Genomic DNA, 20,012 nt, shown 5'->3' on the forward strand with positions numbered 1-20,012 from the left:
CCTGTGGGGGGTCTGGGATGTCAATCGTGACTCCCCACTGGGCCATCAGGTCTCTCCCCAACAAGGGTTCCCTATAATCCAAAACAAAAGGGCGTAAACTGGCCAACTGCCCTTTTGGCCCCTTAATTTGCACCACACTCTTTGATTGTCTGGCCAATTGCATTCCCCCTATTCCTTGCACGTGTCCTGCCACGTTTTCCAAGGCCCAACGTGACGGCCAGTGCTTAGCTGGGATTACAGTCACGTCTGCGCCTGTGTCGAGCAGGCCTGTGATGTTAATGGCCTCATCACCCACCTGTAACTCACATCCCACCTGGGGTTTCACTTCTGTGATGTTGTGCACGGGACAAGCTGTTGGTATGTTGTCCTCTTCCAGGTGTTCCCAGGTGGGTATGATCTGGGCAACTGTCTGCCCTTTAGGTAGGAATGTTGGTGGGTGAGTGCAGCGTAGCCAGAGAACGAATTTTCCAGGATTGTTATCAAGTGTTCCTGGAAGAATTTCGATCTCTTTTGGGGTGTGTTTGCAGTCTCCCACAACGATGAGCTTACCTTTGACCCTTGGCCAGGTACCCTGCTCACTGTTGTCAACTGACACAAAATTCCAGTTGTCGTCTTTCAGGTGCAAACCCTCCGTGAGCTGCAACCTGTAGGGGGTATATTTAGAATTGGTTGTCAAAATTGGTTGTGCCATGTCATGGTCTGTGTAAGTCATTTCCAGTGTGTTATGTTTGCTGCCACCCTGAATGGGGCATTGCAGCTTCTCCTTCTTTTTCCCTTGGCTCCCTTTCCCCTCCCCTCCTGCCTGGTCCACCCCATTTTTTTCCTCACGCAGGGCGGACCTGCGCTCTTTCACCAGTTTTTTTGTGAGGGTTTAAACCCTCTCCCTTTTTCCCCTTCCCCTCCCCCTTTTTTGTTTTTGAGGTCCTCTACTTCTTTCTTGAGGGGGCATTTGGAAACCCAATGCCCCAAATTCCCACACAAAAAACACTTCTGGGAGCTTTGCGCAGAATGCTTCTTCCCGGTGTTCGGTGTTTTTCGGGAATCTTCAGTTTCCATGGCTGCAACTTGATGAGGTTTGGGCCGTGGACCTGTAGAGGAGCTTATAAAAGGCAGCTTTACGTGACATACCTGAAGCATGTCTGGTAAGGTTGGTTTGGGGTGTAGGGGTAAACTTAAAATTGCAGCACGACATAAATCATTTGCATTTGAAAACGCAATTTCCGATAAAATGTGTTCTCGAGCCATTTCATTTTTGACCTGAGCTTCAATAGCTCGGGACAGCCTTTCCACAAAATCTGTGAAAGACTCACTTTGGTCCTGCCTGATTTTCGAATAAGAAATCGCAGGACCTTGTGTTTGCATGCTGAAGAATGCAGTCAGGGCTGTCTCTCTCACTACGTGGAGGCACTGGACAGGAATGACCACTTGGTCAGTGGCTTCTGCCCACTGCCCCTCCCCAGCCAGGTGGTCGAGAGTGAGAGGGTTTCCCTGAGCATCAACCCTGGTGTTAACATGGTTGAGGAGCCCTGGTAAGGCCTCCTGGAGCAGCCTTTTCCAAGCTGTGACCCATAGGATGTACTCTGTTGAGTTCAGCAAGCAAGAAAACAGGTACTTTAAATCAGCAGGCACCACCTCCTCTGCAGAGAGATCTGCTCTGAGAAGCCCTCTGAAATATGGTCCATCACGGCCATATATCCTGTGAGCTTTGCAGATCTCTTTGATGGTGGCTCGGGGAAATGGATGGTACTCTGCCCTGTTGTTACCACCGCGGGCATTGCGGAAGGTAACAGGGGCAAGGGTGGGAATGGAGCAGGAGCTGGCAGCTGTCTCTGCTCCCTGCTCGGGCACTTCCGGGTTTGAGGGCGCTGGGACGCCTGTGCCCTGAGGCACTTGGTTGCCTGGCAACCGAGTCTCTGCAAGGGCCGCGGCTTGCCCGGGGGGTGACATCATCGAGGAGTGGGGGGGCAGGGGGGATCCCGGGGGAGCGGGGTCGAGCTCCGGCGGGGCGGGACCGGGACCGGGCTGCTCCGGGGCGGGCGGCGGCGCGGCGGCTGCGGGGGGGAAGGGGTGCCGCAGTGCGCACGCGCAGCCACAGAGGGTTGGGGGGGGGCAGCGCGGCCGCGGCACGCGGGGCGGGGGCGGGGCCCCGCGGGTCGGGGCCGCCACCACGTGGGGTGGGGGCGGGGCCGCGCGGCTCGGGGCCGGCGCCACGTGGGGTGGGGGTGGGGCCGCGCGGCGCGGGACTGGCACCACGTGGGGTGGGGGCGGGGCCGCGCGGCGCGGGGCTGGGGTGGGCGGGGTCACGCGGCACGCGGCTGGGGTGGGCGGGGTCACGGGGCAGGCACCCGACGTCACAGGGGTAAGGCGGGGCGGGGAAGGGGGCGGGGCCGCGCGCTGCGGGCACCACGTCACCGGGGTAGGGAGGGGTGGGCGGCGCTGAGGGGGCGGGGCAGTCCCCCGCCATGCGGTCTCCGCCATCTTGGGAACCCCGAGAGGACCACGCGGACCTGGACCCGATTAAAAGCGGGGAGGGAGGGTTATCCCGTGCAGCATGGCCAGTGCTGCCCGAGATCTCCCTCCTGGCCCTACCGGGCCAGCACGGGCGTGGAGGCTGGGGTGCCCCGGAGGCAGAGCGGGCGGGCGGGACCCCTGCCGCTCCATCGAGAACGCTTTCCCGGGGACATGGGGACCGGGGAAAAGAGGTGGGGGGAGGAGGGGGAGAACACGTTTCTCCGTTGGGCTCTTTCGGCATTCCCTTTTGAAATTGAATTGCCGAATTTAACTTCATTGCTACAGTAAAATACTTTGTAGCCTTTTTGTCCCCAGTTTGAATCAACCTAATTAATTCCTTTTCTACAGTGCCACAGAAATGTGGGCTGCAGAGACTGTCCGGAGAGACTTGGGGAAAATGCACATGAACCCAGCGAACAAAACTTCTTAACTCGCCTTTTGAGATTTTCAATTTGGCCTCGTTAACTACTGACGCATAATTATAATACAACCTTTTCTGAGCAGTCGTGAGCTTTCCGCCCATGTTTTCGATACTAAGTTACTTTTGAACCCAAACCCAGATGAAAAGCACTCCCCCCGCGGACCCCGTTGGCTCTAAATCACAGGAGGTTTAACCCTTTAGCTGCGCAGCTATTTTTGGAGGATTTTTTCCTCCCCAATAGATCCCCCTCCCTCGGGGGAACCCTAAAACCAGTAAGTATGTCCCTTTGTGGGTATACTTACCTGTTCCTGTGCCTGGGGGGTGCGTGGGTTTGGATATTCTGCTGCAAGAAGGACTCCGGTCGGGGCTCGAAGCTCCCCTTCTTTCCCCTGGAACTTGCCTTGTTTCAAAGTCAATTTCACAGGGGTGCGTGACGCCCAGAGACTGTTCTTCGGGCTAAATCAGCCCCAGTCCGTTCGCAGGGTCCGCCTCGTCTCCGGAAGGGTCCTGCGTGGGCGCTGGACGCTCTGTCACCGTGGAGCCGTGCTCCACGTGGTCCAAGCTGCTTCTGCCGGCGTGGTGTGCTCCACGTTGGCGCGCCAATTATGTCCGGTTGTGTCCCCGCTCCGGGTGGGAGCTAACCGCCAGCTAGCTCGGGTCAACACAGACACAAAGTTTCCAGTTCGTTTTGGCTTCTCGGCTTGGCAGCTGGACTCAAAGGTGACAGTCAATATCAGCAGAAGAGAAAAGGCTGGCTCTCAGCTTAGCAGGTTAAAGGATGTTTATTAGCAGAGATCTCCAAGCTCCGAGGCGAGCGGCTCGGAGCTTCCAGGTTGAGAACCCCGCGGCTGAGAGCTTCTAGGTGGAGAACCCAGCGGCTGAGAGCTTCCAGGCTGAGAACCTGGCGGCTGAGAGAGTTTGCTCCTCCCTCCCACCCCCTATAAGCGGGGGAGGGTCCCAGGGAGGATACAAAAAAGACCACAAATCAGGGGTTTCAGGGGGTAACAAGGTGTGCCCACCCCCAAGCTTCAGACCACTAAAATCCAGAGCCAAAGGAATTTCCCCCAGGCTACCTATCACCTGAAGCTCTCTCACGGAGATTTCACAATCCGGGAGGGATCCCGGGAGTGATAGGCAAGCTGCCCCAGAGAGGGGGGTTGGGGCAGAGGGGATGTTACATGTCATGTGAGGTATGGGATGATTGACACAAAACACCTTATTATACAGACAACACAAAAGGGATACAGAATTGGGGATACAGTGAAACAAACCATAACATAAACTTCTTACAAAAATCTAATAAAACAGTTCTGCACCACCACAGTCTGGCCTTCCCCAAAAAACCTAAATCAAATTTCTCCAAAAGACGTGTTTGGGAATGTTTTGTTCCTCAAAACTGGAATAAGGTGAAAGTGTTGTGCTGCCATGCAGAATTACCCTTCTCATGACATTACCCCACTGCACACCATCACATGTGACTGTGTAACCTAGATAGTTGTTATTTCCTGTTGTTCTTCTGTAAGCATTGCCTCTATGCATGAATTTATGCGAGTTTAACAAATAACATTATTTTGAATTTACATGTCCAGCAATGTTATTAAAAATGAATGTAAAATAAATTACTTATGTCCTCCAATATGCCTAAAGCATTTTTTTTGTATTTATTCCTGTTATTATTCCAAATGATTTTAGAGTAGCTACAGTAGCTTTTAAATTTCATGGGATGTACTTATTAATAATTGATAATTAAATATATTGTGGGGCTCAAGCATCTAATCTGTTTTGCAGCTCTGACTTTCTCAAATGGTAAATTTCACATCAATTCCTAAACTTTAAAATGTGTAGCAAGTTGAGTCAACCTGTAATTTAACTAACAGAAGAGAGTCCATGAGGTATCAAATATGTTAATCTGTTAGCCAACTGACAAATAAAAGAAACAGTATTAAGAGTAGAATATTGTGGTGGGTTGACCTTGGCTGGTTACCAGGTGCCCACCAAGCCATTCTATCAATCCCCTTCTCATCAAGACAGGAGAAGGAAGTAAGATGGATAAAAACTTGTAGTTCAAGATAAGGCAATTTATTAAAACAAAAGTCAAAGGTCAGGTGCAAAAGAAGAGAAAGAAGCCAAATATTTTGTTCTGTACTTTCCATCAGCAAGCAATGTCCAGACATTGGGAAGCAGGACTTCAGCAGATGTAGATGTTGTTAATAATAAGTACACCCTCTTCTTCCTCCTTCCTTTTAGTCTTAATTGCTGTGCTGATGTCATATTGTATGGAATATCCCTTTGGTCAGTTTGGGTCAGCTGTCCTGACTAGGCCCTCTCCCAAGACCTTTCTCACTCCCAGCCTTCTGGGAGGTGGTGATGCAGAGTGTTGGAGAGACAGCACAGATGCTGTGTCAGCACCATTCAGCAGTAGCCAAAATTCTGCTTCGTTGTCAATTCCTTTCTAGCTACCAATATAAAGCACAGCACTGTGAGGGGGTGCTGTAGGGAAAAATAACTCCATTTTAGCTAGATCAAACAAAAATATGTATGCCTCAACCAGAGCACTTTTTATTTAGGGGTATTCTATTTTTAAATGTTATCCTGAAAGGGGAGAGATAATATTATTAAAAACAACAACAACAACAACAACAACAACAACAACAACAACAACAACAAAAAAAAAAAAAAACCAAAAAAAAAAACCCAGGTGTTTTGGTTGGTTGGTTGGTTGGTTGGTTGGTTGTTTTTTTTTAATTGTGTTGTGTGTATGGTGAATACAAGATAATCACACTGTGGAGTTTACTTTTATTAAAGTTATAGGTATTAGCTGTGGTACTGAAAAATGTATGTACCTTTTGTTTTAAAGAACAAGGTGAAGCAGTCTTGCTGTCTCAGTATCTCAGTTTTATGTCTTTAGATACATGAATCTTGTAAAATTAAATCTTCTGAAGTGTAGCTTCCACCCTAGACATTAAGTTCTGTAATTAGCAGCTAAGCTATGCTGGAGAGGAATTGTTGAGCAATTCATAAGGGTGCAGAAAAAGACAATAAAGGCTGCCGAGGTGAGAAGTGCCAATTTGCCACATAACCCCATGCTAAAGCCAGCTTCCCAGACCCCAAAGGGGCAATACACAGTCTGCCTTCCCCTGTCCCTGAACTATTCCAGAGCTGTTCCTCTCATAAGTCTCTGTGGTACATCGGCTATGAACAACTTAGATTGGAAGGGGCCTCTTGTCCAATGAGTCTTAGTCATAGGAAGAAAATCTTGGCAATAGAAAGACCTCAAGCTATAGCTCAGTCTTTAAAAATACTTGTTCACTTCTGTCGTAGCGCAAAAGAGATACTGAGCTGTTTACAGGTTAGAAGGACATAATAATTTTGATTTTGTTTGAATTTTCTGCTCTAAGAATATGCTGGTTTTGTCTCAGTACCACAGAGGAATATTCAATACCTCCTTTCACCCTTAGCATCATTATTTGCATTGATTTGTTTTAAAGAGGTACATTTTTTTCTCCCACATAAACATTATTTATCTTTTTTGGAAATTGTTTTGTTAGTAAATTTCTGAAGTTCAGTAAGTGAATACAATAGAGTATGTGGATGAAAGAATTCCTACAGCAGTCCTGTTGATGTCTTTTAAATCCTAAAAGCAGTCAGACAAAAAGTCAGGCACGGTCAGGTGATAAAAATGTGGTTACCTTTATAAAGGATCCTTTATGGTGCACAGCACACTGGAATACATGCCAAAAATGCACACAGTGACATAAAGCAGGCACAATTTTATGGTTTGAAAATTAGCATAACTGACAAGAATCCCCAGTTAGACAACTCCTCCCTGGTTCGACCCTTTTTTGAACCCCCCTTTTAGATACTAACTAAACTGTTTATGAGCATTTGTCTTGAGAAGCCATTTTAACATTGGTTCTCAGAGAATTTAACCTTGGTCCCCAGAAGATTGGAGTCTCTAGGAATGTTTTCTGTCTTTCTGTCTAACAGAATAGGTGAAATGCTAGCTATGAATCTATGTAGTTGTACACTAATAGGCTACAGAGCTACCAACTTTTAAAGAGTATATAAAAGCAAAAAGGCAAAATCAGTTTGGCATCACTGCATTGTTCTCTTTCTTGTGAGCATGTGATGATGTGTTCAGGGAAATACTCTGACATTTAAGCTGTTGATTTTTAATATTCACTCATCAAAGAAATGTTCTTAATTAGAAAGCAACATTGTATTTTCTCAGTTGTGAGAGAAGGGCATGAGGGAACATCTGCAAAAGGCACATTTTCTCCCATGGTGAGTAAATTAGTTTCAGGTCCCTACTTAAGATTTGGCTGCAAGCAGTGAGACAATTAAGAGCAGTTTTTCTCCATTATTGATAACTTTTACCTGCTTTGGAAAGAAACTTTGTTGTTGTTATTTTTCAAACCTAGTAAATAAGCTATTTCTTTGTCTCTTTCCTTCACTTTCTGTCTCTGATATCTTTACAAGAAAAAACAGATAAACCAAGAGCAAAGTAGCTGAAATAATAAGGCAGGAAAAGTAATTTCTTTGGGTTCTGTATCCTTTCCTCTCCCCTCTAAAATTTCCTACTCCCATTTCTTTTTATTTTTGCAGACCATTTTTACCAGTTCTTCTCCGAAGCACTGCCATAGGTTTCTGAGATGATCACAGTCAGTGTCTGCACTGAGTGTGTCTTTTTTCCTGTTCTATGACAGTTCTTTTATCCCAAAAGAAACTAACATTTTTCACTTCTCTGAATTGTTGACTTTCCTCCATGTTTTCATTTCATTCCTTCCCTGACTCCATTTTTTAAAGATGCTTGCAGTGTTTTTCTTGAGTTAGTGAATAATATCTCAGCACTCGGAGACAGTGTTCTGGGGATCAATATATATTAATCTCAGGCTTTTCAAAATGTAATTTTGAATCTTATTGTTAGTTGATAATCCTCCACCCAAGATTCCGAAAACTTAATATACTGGAGTAAGTAAAGAGAGTCCATTCAGCGAGTTCTTAAGAAGATACTTGGAGGACACCTCTCTGAAAATGAGACCCGTGGTAACTTAGATGAAAAAGAACCCATGTAAAGGAGGCAATAATAGCCTTTTAGATTAACCCAGCTGTAAACTTCTCTGGAGGAACTGTACTATTACGCTTCCCAAGTAATGAGATCACCAGGCTTTAGTCTTGCCTGGATGGTGGCTGTGTAATATCCAGATTTTGTTTGCAAACTCCACGTCCAAATGACTACTGTATAATTGTTTTCATGAGTAACTTGACCAACGGTTATTTCCATAACTCTCTAAGATGCTGAGGAAAAGCAGGCAACAAAAGGCATTTGTATCCTTAATTATTGTGCTGCTAGTGTTTAGATATGGCACACTTATAAAACCACTCCAGATGTACTTTCTTCACTGTCATATTCCATTTCAAAAGACCTATACATTGCAACTTCTTGTTTGTCATGTTTAGTTGATTGTAGTATTTTCTAAACCATAGTTTGTCCAGAGAGGTGGCAGTTTTCCAGTGTTGAAAAGAATCACTGTGTTTTGCTCTGCAAACTCTGTCAGCATCACTTATTTCTCCAGGATACTTGTACTTTATGACTTTGAAGACAGGCTTTTAATTCTCAAGCTGTTCTAGTAGATGTTACATTTTTAAATAAACATTTCAGGTAAGCCAGTACTGGATCAGTAAAAATCACTTTTTCTTTCTTAAAATAGTCCTTAGCATAAAGAATGATATTACAGGATAAAGTAGGTTGTGGGACTGTCATGTAAGCTACTCTTCATCACTGATGCGTACTTTCATTCATGTCCGACGGGAAGCACTTAGATGTTAGACATCTGATGATGTTTCTCTTCCTGATTTTTTCTTTGTGAATTTGTTGGGGTTTTTGTATTTTCTGCAGGTTTATGAGTCAGAGAACTTTTTTGACGGTATTTTCCCAAGTTATTCTGGTCTTATTCTGAAGAATAGAGGAAGTCAAAGTAGCAGTGTGTTTCATTTTAAGAGGATGAGAAGAAACTACTGTCATTAGACACATGCAAAGTTATATTCTTAGACAAAACTTAGTGTGAAATTTCTGGGTATGATTTTACTACAGGTGTTTCTACTTCAAGAGGCAATCCCTGGATTATTATCAAAAGAATTCTTACTGCTTTATACACCATTGTCCTGTGGACTTTTCCTCTCTTAGGAACCTCTATGAAAGATGGCTTTGCCTCTTAGGGATATTGTCTTCTGCAGCCAGTGCTGCCAAATGATAGCAGAAAGGGATATATGCCAAAGAAAAAATATTAGCCTACTATCTTTTCCCCAACCAAGATCTTGTTCCCCTGCTTGATGGCATAGCCTCACTTGCATATTACATCCCGCCTTTTCACTGGCTGACATTTTCCTCTCTGACTGAAGAAATTTTTTAGCTACAACTGAACCTAAATTTCACCTCCAAGTTTGCAAAAGGCCTTCTTGAGGGAAATGGTCCAGTTTTTAATGTTTGTTTCTGATATTTATGTGTGGATTTTCCCCTGTAGTATACTTTTTCCACTGATCACTTTTCCCTCTGCTTCTGTATTTTTCACCTTTCTTACAACTTTTATTCAAGTGCTTGGGTACTGGGACAGATGATTTCCAGAAATGCATTTCTATCAAGATACATTTGTGAATCTTACATAAAAAACATTGTTAAAATGAACATATGTTATGAAATTGTGGATAAAACATATCGGATTTCAACAGGAAACAGAATCAAAAAAAAAGTAGTCTTGCATGAGAGGCAAAATATTAAAGAAAAATAGTGACTAACAAAACTTCCTAATCAAACCAGTGTTTAGGATAAAAAATTTACAGTATTTTAATATACTATACTTCTTTCAGTATGCAGATATGAATTCCTATGAATACTAGGTGAAATTTAAAGTTCTAACTTTAAATAACAGGGGAAGTAGTTGCTAAGAAGTTCTTACTTGGATGACTTGGAGCATTCTCTATCCGAAATGAACATTTTACATAAAACTTGTGTACTTTCAAATTATCTGGTATGTCTAGATGTTTCAATATGTTGTCCTGTTCATGTAACAAGCTTAATTCTTAAAGCTGGGTCATTTTTTTAAGATCTCAAATAGAATATAATTTCCAAATTAAAAATTTTACTGGTACTTTCACTTCACCTGTGTGAATGATGGCACCAACATATGTGAATTGCTTGACTGAAACCTCTTTGGGCTCTAATATATTTCCTTCTGGATAGATGCTTTACTATAATTAATAAATTAATATAATGTTTCCTAAATGCAAAGTTTATAAAAGTGGTCAGGTTTCCATGCATATTATAGGGAACTTTTTCCCCTTCCATCTAGAATATGTTTTTAACATGTTTTCATTTGGAAACTGACCCTGAAGCATGCATTTCATGGAGAAGAAGTACTTTGTTTCATTGCTGTTCTTAGCATTCTTTTTGTGTCCTTTTTAGCACAATGTCCAGCAAATGAAATTCGTACAGAATCCTCAGGAGTGATCCTCAGTCCAGGTTATCCAGGCACCTACCCCAATTCTCAGACATGTTCTTGGACTATTAAGGTTGAGCCAGGATATAACATCTCCATTTTTGTAGAAATGTTTCAAAGTGAAAAGCAATTTGATGAGCTGGAGGTATTTGATGGTAAGAGAGATTTAAATTCTAATTACACAAGAACAGATACTGGGTGGAGTGGACCTTGATTCAGAATTGTTGGGTTCATAATACAGTGATATATCTGAAATGTAAACAATAATTCAGAATTCCTATTACTTTAACCCTAAATCTAAATCTATTAGCCAATGAAAGTTTTTATAGATGTATTCAGGACAGAGAAGGTTTTAAACTTTCTTAGGTACTGTTACAGGAGGAACAGTAACAGCTGAAGCTTCCCCAGGAAAGCCACACAGTTCTCTGTTTCCTGGGAAATGTATGGAGGTGTCTGGAAGGAAGAGTTAACATGCTGGTCCGTAATGATTTTTTTCGGGTCGAGAAGCATTTTGGGGTTATAATTATATTTGTACAAATGAATAAAATTATTTGAATCTAAGTACTGAAATTTGAGTTCAAATACCCTGTCTGCTTTCTCCATATCGTAGTGGACCAGTGCTGTTCACTGCTTGAATATACCACTGTTGAAGTCTTCAACCGTCTGCTTTGAGACAAAGCAGAGAAATGACCAAAAGTAATTTTCTAGTGTTGTCACCTCTCAAAGGGCCCTAGTTAGTTCTTATTTTCTACTTCATTCTGAAGTTATTATGACTTCTTATGTTCTCATTGATTAACAAGTCTCTGATTGTTCTTAAGTACTTTTTTTTTTTTTTTTAATTTAGAGACCATTATCATATCTTTCTTCCTTAACCAAGAATATATGATAAGTATGATAGAAACTATGAATATTCACTATGGAAGTTTCACAGCATGAAAAAATATTAAAGGTCGTATCTTTGGCAGTATCTTGTTCTAAGTATTCCTCTGAAGAATTCGATTTTAAAATCTAAAATGACTAATTTTTTTTCACTTTTTGGTAGAAACAGCCAAAAAAAAAAAAAAAAAAAAAAAATCCACCACATTTTTAATGCTTTTAAAATATGCTACTTCATTAGTATATTTTTTTCTTCATAATATGTATGCTGGTCCATGTCAGGTTAGTGCAGAAAATAGTCTGAAAAAAATCTATTAAGACTGCATTTTCCTGCCTTCTATTTTGTATCAAAGACAATATGGAGCATTACTGGAACTTTTCTAGTGATCTGATCACTTTGTTTTCTTTTGATAAATTTTGGTGAAACAGTATAATTTTCCTTATGTATATTTTTGTTTACTTCCCTGTGAATTTAAATGTAATTTAACCAGATTATTAATAATAGATCTGAGAGAAGAACTAACGGCATTCCTACATTTTAAAACATTTTAATTTCATGGCATGAAATTATATTCTTACTTATTAATCTAATTCTGCAGCTCTGAGAAATAATTTCTTCTACCACCTACCAGCAACCTTAAGTGAAAAAGTTAATGGCATATTTATAACCTCTCAACTATAGTGCCATGTGGAAATTCCTGAGTTAGCTCTCAAGAAGTTGATACTCAGATATGGCCCACTGCAGCACCTTGCAGAGATATTTGTTTCTGTCCCTGTGGCCACATTAGCAATGTGCTTTGCTGAACTAATTAGTCGTACATCTCAGCATGAGTTTTTGGGAGCAGAAGGCAATGCTGATGTGGCCATAGGGCCTCCAGTGATGCCTATAATTCAGACTCAAATGTAGCTGCATTTTGCAACAAATATATCATATTGTGGGGGCTTGTGTGGTCCAAAACAGTGTATTTCATCTAGGTTAGTAGAACTGCACTGACCTATCTATAACAGATAAAGATACATCATCAAACTTTACACAGAAACTGTATAAAAATTTGCAAGGCAAATTTTAGGAAATGAGTCTTGCTAAGGCACTCATCTCTGATTGCTTTACAAGGCAGCTTTGGAAAGCAAATCACAGCAGAGACTACACCTACCTGACTGCACTGTACGTTATGGTCCTTCAGCAGCTGGATGATGATCAGATTTTTTATCTTGGTACAAACAAATGGAAAATATACAGCAATTATAGTGCTCTCTAGTGAAACCCCAAGGCCAGATGGGTGCTGTAAATTAAGATTTGTCAGTTATTTCTCTGACAAGGAAGTGTCAGGCGATTTCCTATTCTACCATGTTCACATTCACAGCTGAGTTACAATATGGAAAGAATTACTTAAACTCATAGTAGTTTAAAACTTTAATAATTTCTTTATTCATCTCTGAAGGTTCTTCTGGTCAAAGCCCTTTACTGGTTGCTTTGAGTGGAAATCATACTGGGCAACTGAACTTCACAAGCAAAATGAACCAGCTGTATCTCCGCTGGTCAACTGATCATGCAACCAGCAAGAAAGGATTCAAGATCCGTTACTCAGGTAACAATTCATGCTTTCTAATAGATTATAGTTTGTGGATATACTGTCGTCCACCTAGACTTATAGCCATGACAACTGTTCAGCATCAAATAGGGCTTGTAATATAATGTCTGTTGCTCTGAAGGTAATTTTTTACAATGTATATTTTAAGGATGTGAAATCATTCTATTTGAAGTTTAAGGTAAGCACAGAAACATGGTCTATTTTTTCCTGGTGTGCCAGAGATATCCAGATTACTACTTCTCCAATTAATACTCCTTTCTGCACCTCTTCTCTTATCAGATCCGGAGAGATACCTTTGAAATGTGGTGGTAAGGATAACACTTAGATTTACAAAGAAGTACTCAGAAGTGAGAATTTTTGATCCTCAATAGCTGTGCAGTACTTTAGCTGCAATTCAGTAAACAATTATTAGGTTTACAATTTCCTAGAGCTGCAGTTCACAACTCTTCATTATTATGTTTTTCTTCATGTACAAATAAAAGAACAACTGGGGGGAAATAAACCCCTCATTTCTTCAACAGGTTGCATATGAATCTGGTAACATAAAAATATGTAAGTAGTCTATCTAAATAGTGACAATATTTCCTTATTCATAATAAAAATCAAGAAAAAACATATTGCACTACTGGATTACTTAGACATATTGACCCTTACTCAGTTTGCAGTCTGTTCATGATGTTTCCACACATACAACAACAGACATTGCTACTAGAACACTTGGCTTAGGGATCATCTACATGATGTGGATAGTATGTGTGAGAGAGAAAGGTGATAATTGCTATCATTAACATTTTCTTCTTCTGTGTTTGGATTTGATTAGCAATGTAAAAGTTGTGTGTGTTAATTTTGATGGCTAATAATTATTAATAGAAATTAAGTAGAGAAAGGAATACTAAAAATGCTTTAGCAGAACATTTCATGAGGCACTAAGTATCTCCCATTTAGTCATGGTAAATATTCTTAGGGAGACAGTTTTTGGGAAACTCACTCCTTTTCTGTACTATCCAGACTCTGCTTGTCTAATTTCTGGAAAGTTTCTCTTGTTAATGAAACATAAGATCAGGGCTCAGGTCAGAGCATAATTATGATCATTTGGGGGATTTAAGAACTTAGCACAAATTGTTAGCAGATCAGGAAAAAAAACAATAATAGCATTATCTTTGCCTGCACCTTCAGATAATTACTAGAGACAAACCGAAGCTGAGGGATTGGGAAAGGAAGGTTTTTTCCAAGCATGCTGGAGATTTAGTTTTTCATAGTAAAAAAAAAAAAAAAAAAAAAAAAAAAAAAAACAATTGCAAGACGTAATAGATGGATTGAGAGTGTGCAAGAGGGAAGAAAGAGAACCTGTCACATCATAGCTCTCAAATGTGTGGCAGTGAAAGGAGTGGGCTTTCATTCATTAATTCAAAGCGAGGGAGCAATATCAGCGATACATGAAAAGACTTTATGTGAAGATTTTGGGTTGTAAATATCAAATTATTAAGGAGACTGATTTTTGAGGAATGGCAGAATATTTGTACCTTTGCATGTACACAAAACATGTTTTGCAGCGCTTAGGAGTGTTTTGTAATTGCTAGGCTCAGTTCATCAATTATTATGGCACTAGCTATGACTAAAACAAAACTGGGGGACTGGAGACTAATGTTGCAAGTTATGTTCAAGCTCTGTTATCTAAGAGGTTTTGAAATAATGTGGACAATACGTCATTTGGAAAAGTAAATCAAATCTATAACTGTAAAGATATAGGTAGATATATATATATACACTTCAGTCACTGGAACAGTCACAGAAGTTTATCCCATTTTGTGGTAAAACACTGTCATTCCTAGATGAGAGCACTCCTGAGTCATTGCACCTATTTCAGCTAAGCCTCATGAGATTCCAGGACAGAGTCCCCTCAGAAACTGGCTGGGAGAAAAAGTGTTTTATCACAGTGGTCCTTGACACAAGGCTGCAGTATTTTGTGAGTTCACTGTATGTATTTCTGCTTAAGCCAAAATTTTTTCACTCAATTTACGGTATTTGTAGTTTTCATCTGGCATTCTTCAAGCATTTGCTTACACTTCAGGTCATAAGAGAATTATTCATTGCTTTGTGTGTGGTTCTTCTGTCAATATGTCAGTTCCTGATCCTAGAAGATGTTTTGTGTGCTTCATCCTGGGCTCTGAAGGGAGTTCAGTTTAAAGAACAGATTAAAAATTACTAAAATATAGATTAAGAAGGGAATTATATGTAGATTTATCACTATTCCTTTACTGTATCAACAAGTATACTTTTCAGAGTTGTAAAATAAAAATCCATCTTCAGAATTTTTAGATAATTTGCTTAAAAAACTTCTCTTGTTTTAATGCTGACTATAGCTTAGACATCATTGCTTTGAGTATCAGCCTTTTTATACATACCATGCTACCTTAGCAGCACAAAATACTAGTTTTAGTGGGACTTTTACATGGATGTGAATTCTATGCACTGCTTGCCTGTAACCTCGTTGCTGGCTTCTGACTTGCTACCAGCCTAGGGTTACTACTTTAAAATGTCATTAATAAGAATTTCTGTAAGAGTGGAAGATAGGTCTGATCTATGTTAAATAAAGGTTTTAAGCGTAAGTTATCCAAACATACATGGTTTACATCACAAAATGCATTTCATATGTTTCAGAAACCCTCTTAACAGTCATGAAAGTATCAAGTTTGGTACTCTGGGAGCACAGCCCATTTCTGAAACGTGGGATCTTTTCTGTATTGCTATCTGGTGAACTTTCCAGTGTACTTCAAGGAATCTGCCTCATTTCATGTAGTCCTATTCATCATGAGTTTTTTGTCCAAACCATTATGGTCAAAACACCTCTGCCAAGACAGTCTAGCTGTGCTCCTCAACCCTTCTTTCTGTTCTCCAGCCTTTTTACACGCCTCCCTACAAATCACAGACTACTTTTAGTTGTAGAAACATAAGATTTTTCTTTATCCAGATTTTATCTATCTTTCTTTCCCATCAGGTTTACCATCTTTATCTTGCTTCCTCTTTATGAAGACTCCCCTAATTTATCTTCTTCCTTTCTTTCTTCTGCCCCTGATTTTCTTTCTTTGTCTCCCACTAGTCAATTTAATTTCATTTTATAATTTTTTCTTTACAGTTTCTTTCCCTGTATCATATTTTACTCTGAACATAATCTCAGTCTCTGATGCATCAATCCTTTTGGTGCCACTTCTAATGTCTAACCAAGTCCTTCTCTTTCTCTCATTTTCATCACTTTTATCTGATCTCCAGTTCTTACCTTTGTGTTTCTCATCTCTGCACAATCTGTCACGTCTATTCTTCCCTATGGCTCTTAAATCAGCACCTTTGTGTCAAATATCCTTTCTCTCTTTTCTCCCTACCCTGTCAAACACATCTCATAATTTTATATTCACACTCAAACATCTGTCTTTAACTTTCACAGTGGCAGATGGCCACAAAGCTTTACCAAGACATCTCAGTTCTCAGATCTCCTCTTCCCTATTTTCCTATGAGTCCATGAAGCCGGTGCCACTCACTCACCTTGGGTTGTCAGGAAAAGTAAGCATTATTTACAGTAGGTTGAAAAGATGGTTGAAAGCAGAAAATATACAGGAGTCATCAAGATATCTGGGAAAGGAGGACATAGTTTTCTGTAGAATATCTGCAACAATAAACTTTGGGAATTAAGTATTTTCTAGGGGATGCTGAAGTAAATTTTGAGTGACGTTGCTATTTTACCTTCCTTGTTATCTTCTGCAACTTTCTTAGTTCAAAAGATTTTTTTGTTTGTTTTTTGTTTGACTCTCCTCTGAACAACACTTGATTCACTGGAGAGCTTAAACCATGCTTTAGGGCTAAAGGCATTATTGAGTTTTACAACATCAGCAAAAATTATGACCGATAGATTTCTTTAGCTCCTGAGGAAATTTTCAGTATTTTGACATCATTCTATGTAACTCAGCAGCCTGAATGTCCCATATTTCATGCCATTTTAAAGCTTCTCTCTCTGGATGGTCATATATATTTATTGTTGTAATTAGCCACAGCTAAAAGATGGCAATAAATATTCTGGCAATCAGAACACGAAGATTAACCTGTTATACTAAAAATCTTATTATGCATAAATAACCCTATTCTTTTATATCTAGCTAAGAATTTACTGTTAGAATAACAATGTTAACAGTTTAATGAAAGAATTACTAGTCCAGATTAAATGGTTATAGGAGGAGCTAGAATAAAGGAGACATGAAAGGTACTGTACAGAAAAACAGTAAAGTTAGAACTGTTATACAGCATTACTGGGCTACAGACAAATATTTTATGTGCAAAATTGCAGTACTGATGTAATAAATTTTAGTTTTTTCTGAATTGCATATCACCTGCTTTTCTTAAGATCCAGGATATTTAAAATTAAATAGCACTTAAGAGGTTCCTGGAGCTGATTTTAGAGGTTTTAACCTGCTTGTTTTGCAATAGCAATCTTTATTCTTCAATATGTTGAAAGAAAAATTAAACCCATGTTTATTGTGTTTCTTTAAATGTCAAGTTCCCTTTTTAAAGAGTAATTTGATAATTAATGTAATTTAGGCAGAAGTGTTGGTGTCACCATACTTATAAAGGACACAAACATGGTCCCAAACAATTATTTTACTGGACCATCTTGGCTTATTAATTTTCTTTCTGGTTTTAATATTTCCTTTATTATTTTTTGTGTTTTTTTCAAATAATCTCCAAGTGAAATAATGTACAGAAATAACATTTTGAGTAGAAATAATTTTGCTTAATTGAGAACTATATAATTTCAAAAGATTACAAAATATTCAGCATCTTCATTGGTGGACTTCTGTTATTACTTAGAAATATTGATTTTGATATACTGCATCTCAATCTAGACATTTAAAGGAAGTGTTTCAGTTAGGAATATAATCAACTCTATTATCTCAGTCATTGAACAAAACCATTTTTCTTTGGGTGGCAATTGATACCATAGGTGCACTGTAAGATGAAAAAATATACATTAAAGATATAAAAAATTAAAAATAGAGCTAGATATTGAAAGCTATATACCAAAACATGTAATTATGCACTTGTGAAAACAAAACAACTTTTCATTTTCTACAGAAGCTAAAATGAATATGACTATACCTAAAACACATTTCAGTATGACAGAGGGAGTATTCCAGCAGTAGTTGCAGTTTCAGTCTCACTGGTATTTAGTTCTCAGTGGAGTTCAACAGTGTCTTCCCTGTGAAAAGTGTTCATAGGCTTATTTCAGTGCCAGTTGTTAGGTCAGGTTTCCTTTCAGAAAGCCATGGTCCTGCCATGCTGCTTCTGAAAAGATAATCTCAGTAAGCTTGACATGGTGCATACCTGCTTCAAATACGCAGTGACTTTTACATCAGTATGGAGTCCAGGTAATTTTTTCATATTGCTTTTATCCAGTGATAAATGTTTTCATTCTACAAACAGATCTGTGTTACAATTCTGCATATAACATGTCAAACTATGCTGTACTTCTGCTTGATTTGGGCCAGTTCAGTTATCCCTATTCCATCCTTACAGGCCAGATACTGCAATGTTATTTTAAAAATGGTCTTTATTACTCACTTTTCGACACAAAAAAAAATCTGTCCTTCTTTTGCTTACTCAGCGCAGATCAAAAAATTTCCATTTATTTATCATAGGTCCTCAAGGACCATGCTGGTCATGAAAACCCCTCTGCAAAAAATATTAGTAGTGATTAAAGTTTAACAAAGTTTACTTTCCTTTCAAAACTCAAACAGGTGCATTCTGTCTTACTTCATATGTAGTGTAAATTCAACATTTAAGAAGTTGCAGTCAGTTAAGTTATGTTCTTTTCAAAAAAAATAATTGCAAATATCTTTGAGAGAATATGTACAAAAATAATTAACTGTATTTTAATCTGAAAGAAATGCATCTGAAGAATCAGTGTATTTTTATTTGTCCTATAAATTTTTAACATATTCAACAAAATGTTTAAACTTTGACATACATGCCTAAGTGCACTGAAATTTTTGATAAAGCTGTTTATAATTGGTTTTGTATACTGTGTAGCTCAAAGAATTTTATATTTATGAAGTGATCAGATTTGAAGTAGATTGTTTATTAACTGTGAGAAAACTTACCGAACATACTTCATGCTTCATGATTATAGCTTCTTTATGTGCAGTAGTACAAACTGGTTTGGAATAAAAATTTTGGTTTTGGACTTCATGATGTTTCTTTATAAGTAGTCTGAATATTCACTGAGGATTCCAAGAATATTGTAAAGGTTTCAGTGTTGATTTTAGTGGCATTCAAAGTTTGTACATATCAAAAAGAATCTTAATTTTGTACATTAAATTATTTTGATTTGTTTTTAATAATGTCCATTTTTTTCGGTTTTAGCTCCTTATTGCAGTTTAAACCCTACCTTGAGGAATGGTGGAATTGTAAATAAAACAGGTGGTCCTGCCGGAAGCAAAGTTCGCTATTATTGCAAACCTGGGTATAGAATGATTGGCCAAAATAATGCAACTTGCAGGCGCTACCAAAATGGCATGTACCAGTGGGATTCTCCTGTGCCAATCTGCCACGGTAAGACAATGCTTTATTCTTGAGCTTCTGTAATTTGATTGTGAGGCTATTTCACAAAACAAAGATGCAGCATTGTCAGTACTGCTGTATGCCAAGAGAGACACTGATATCATGACCTGATCCCAACACATACTGACTTGTGTATTTCATTGTGCAGAGTTGAAGTATTAGGAACTATTCATGCAGTCAAATACAGACCAAATGAAAAATTTGTTTTCAGTATATTTTTCTTTAGTAATGTACATATCTATAAACAGACCACAGGTCATGATATTGTATTACTGAACATTTTTTTTAAATTCAGTAGTTATAAGGGATTACTTTATTGTTTTAGAAAATTACTTTCTAACCTGTGCTTCAAAGACATAATTTTTAACTTCTTTTCTCTCCCCTCTTTTTTTTTTTTTTTTTCTTTGTTTTTCTTTTTTTTTTTTTTTTTTTTTTTTTTTTTTTTTTTTTTTTTTTTCTGTTTTTTTCCTTGGGGAGGGAGTGGCAGTTGGGTATTTTTGTCTGTTTTAA

The 20,012-nt window shown here is 39.3% G+C and overlaps 1 protein-coding gene across 1 annotated transcript in view; it reads left to right on the forward strand.

Moving 5' to 3' along the window:
* Positions 1-20,012, forward strand: part of CSMD1 (CUB and Sushi multiple domains 1) — a 950,789-nt gene that overhangs the window by 848,683 nt on the left and 82,094 nt on the right. Inside the window, 3 exon segments of the mRNA XM_040059570.2 lie at positions 10,395-10,583; positions 12,747-12,893; positions 19,305-19,493. Coding sequence (XP_039915504.1) covers positions 10,395-10,583; positions 12,747-12,893; positions 19,305-19,493 — 525 coding nt within the window.

This window comes from Hirundo rustica, chromosome 3 (assembly GCF_015227805.2).
Source record: "Hirundo rustica isolate bHirRus1 chromosome 3, bHirRus1.pri.v3, whole genome shotgun sequence".
NCBI classification, from domain to species: domain Eukaryota; kingdom Metazoa; phylum Chordata; class Aves; order Passeriformes; family Hirundinidae; genus Hirundo; species Hirundo rustica.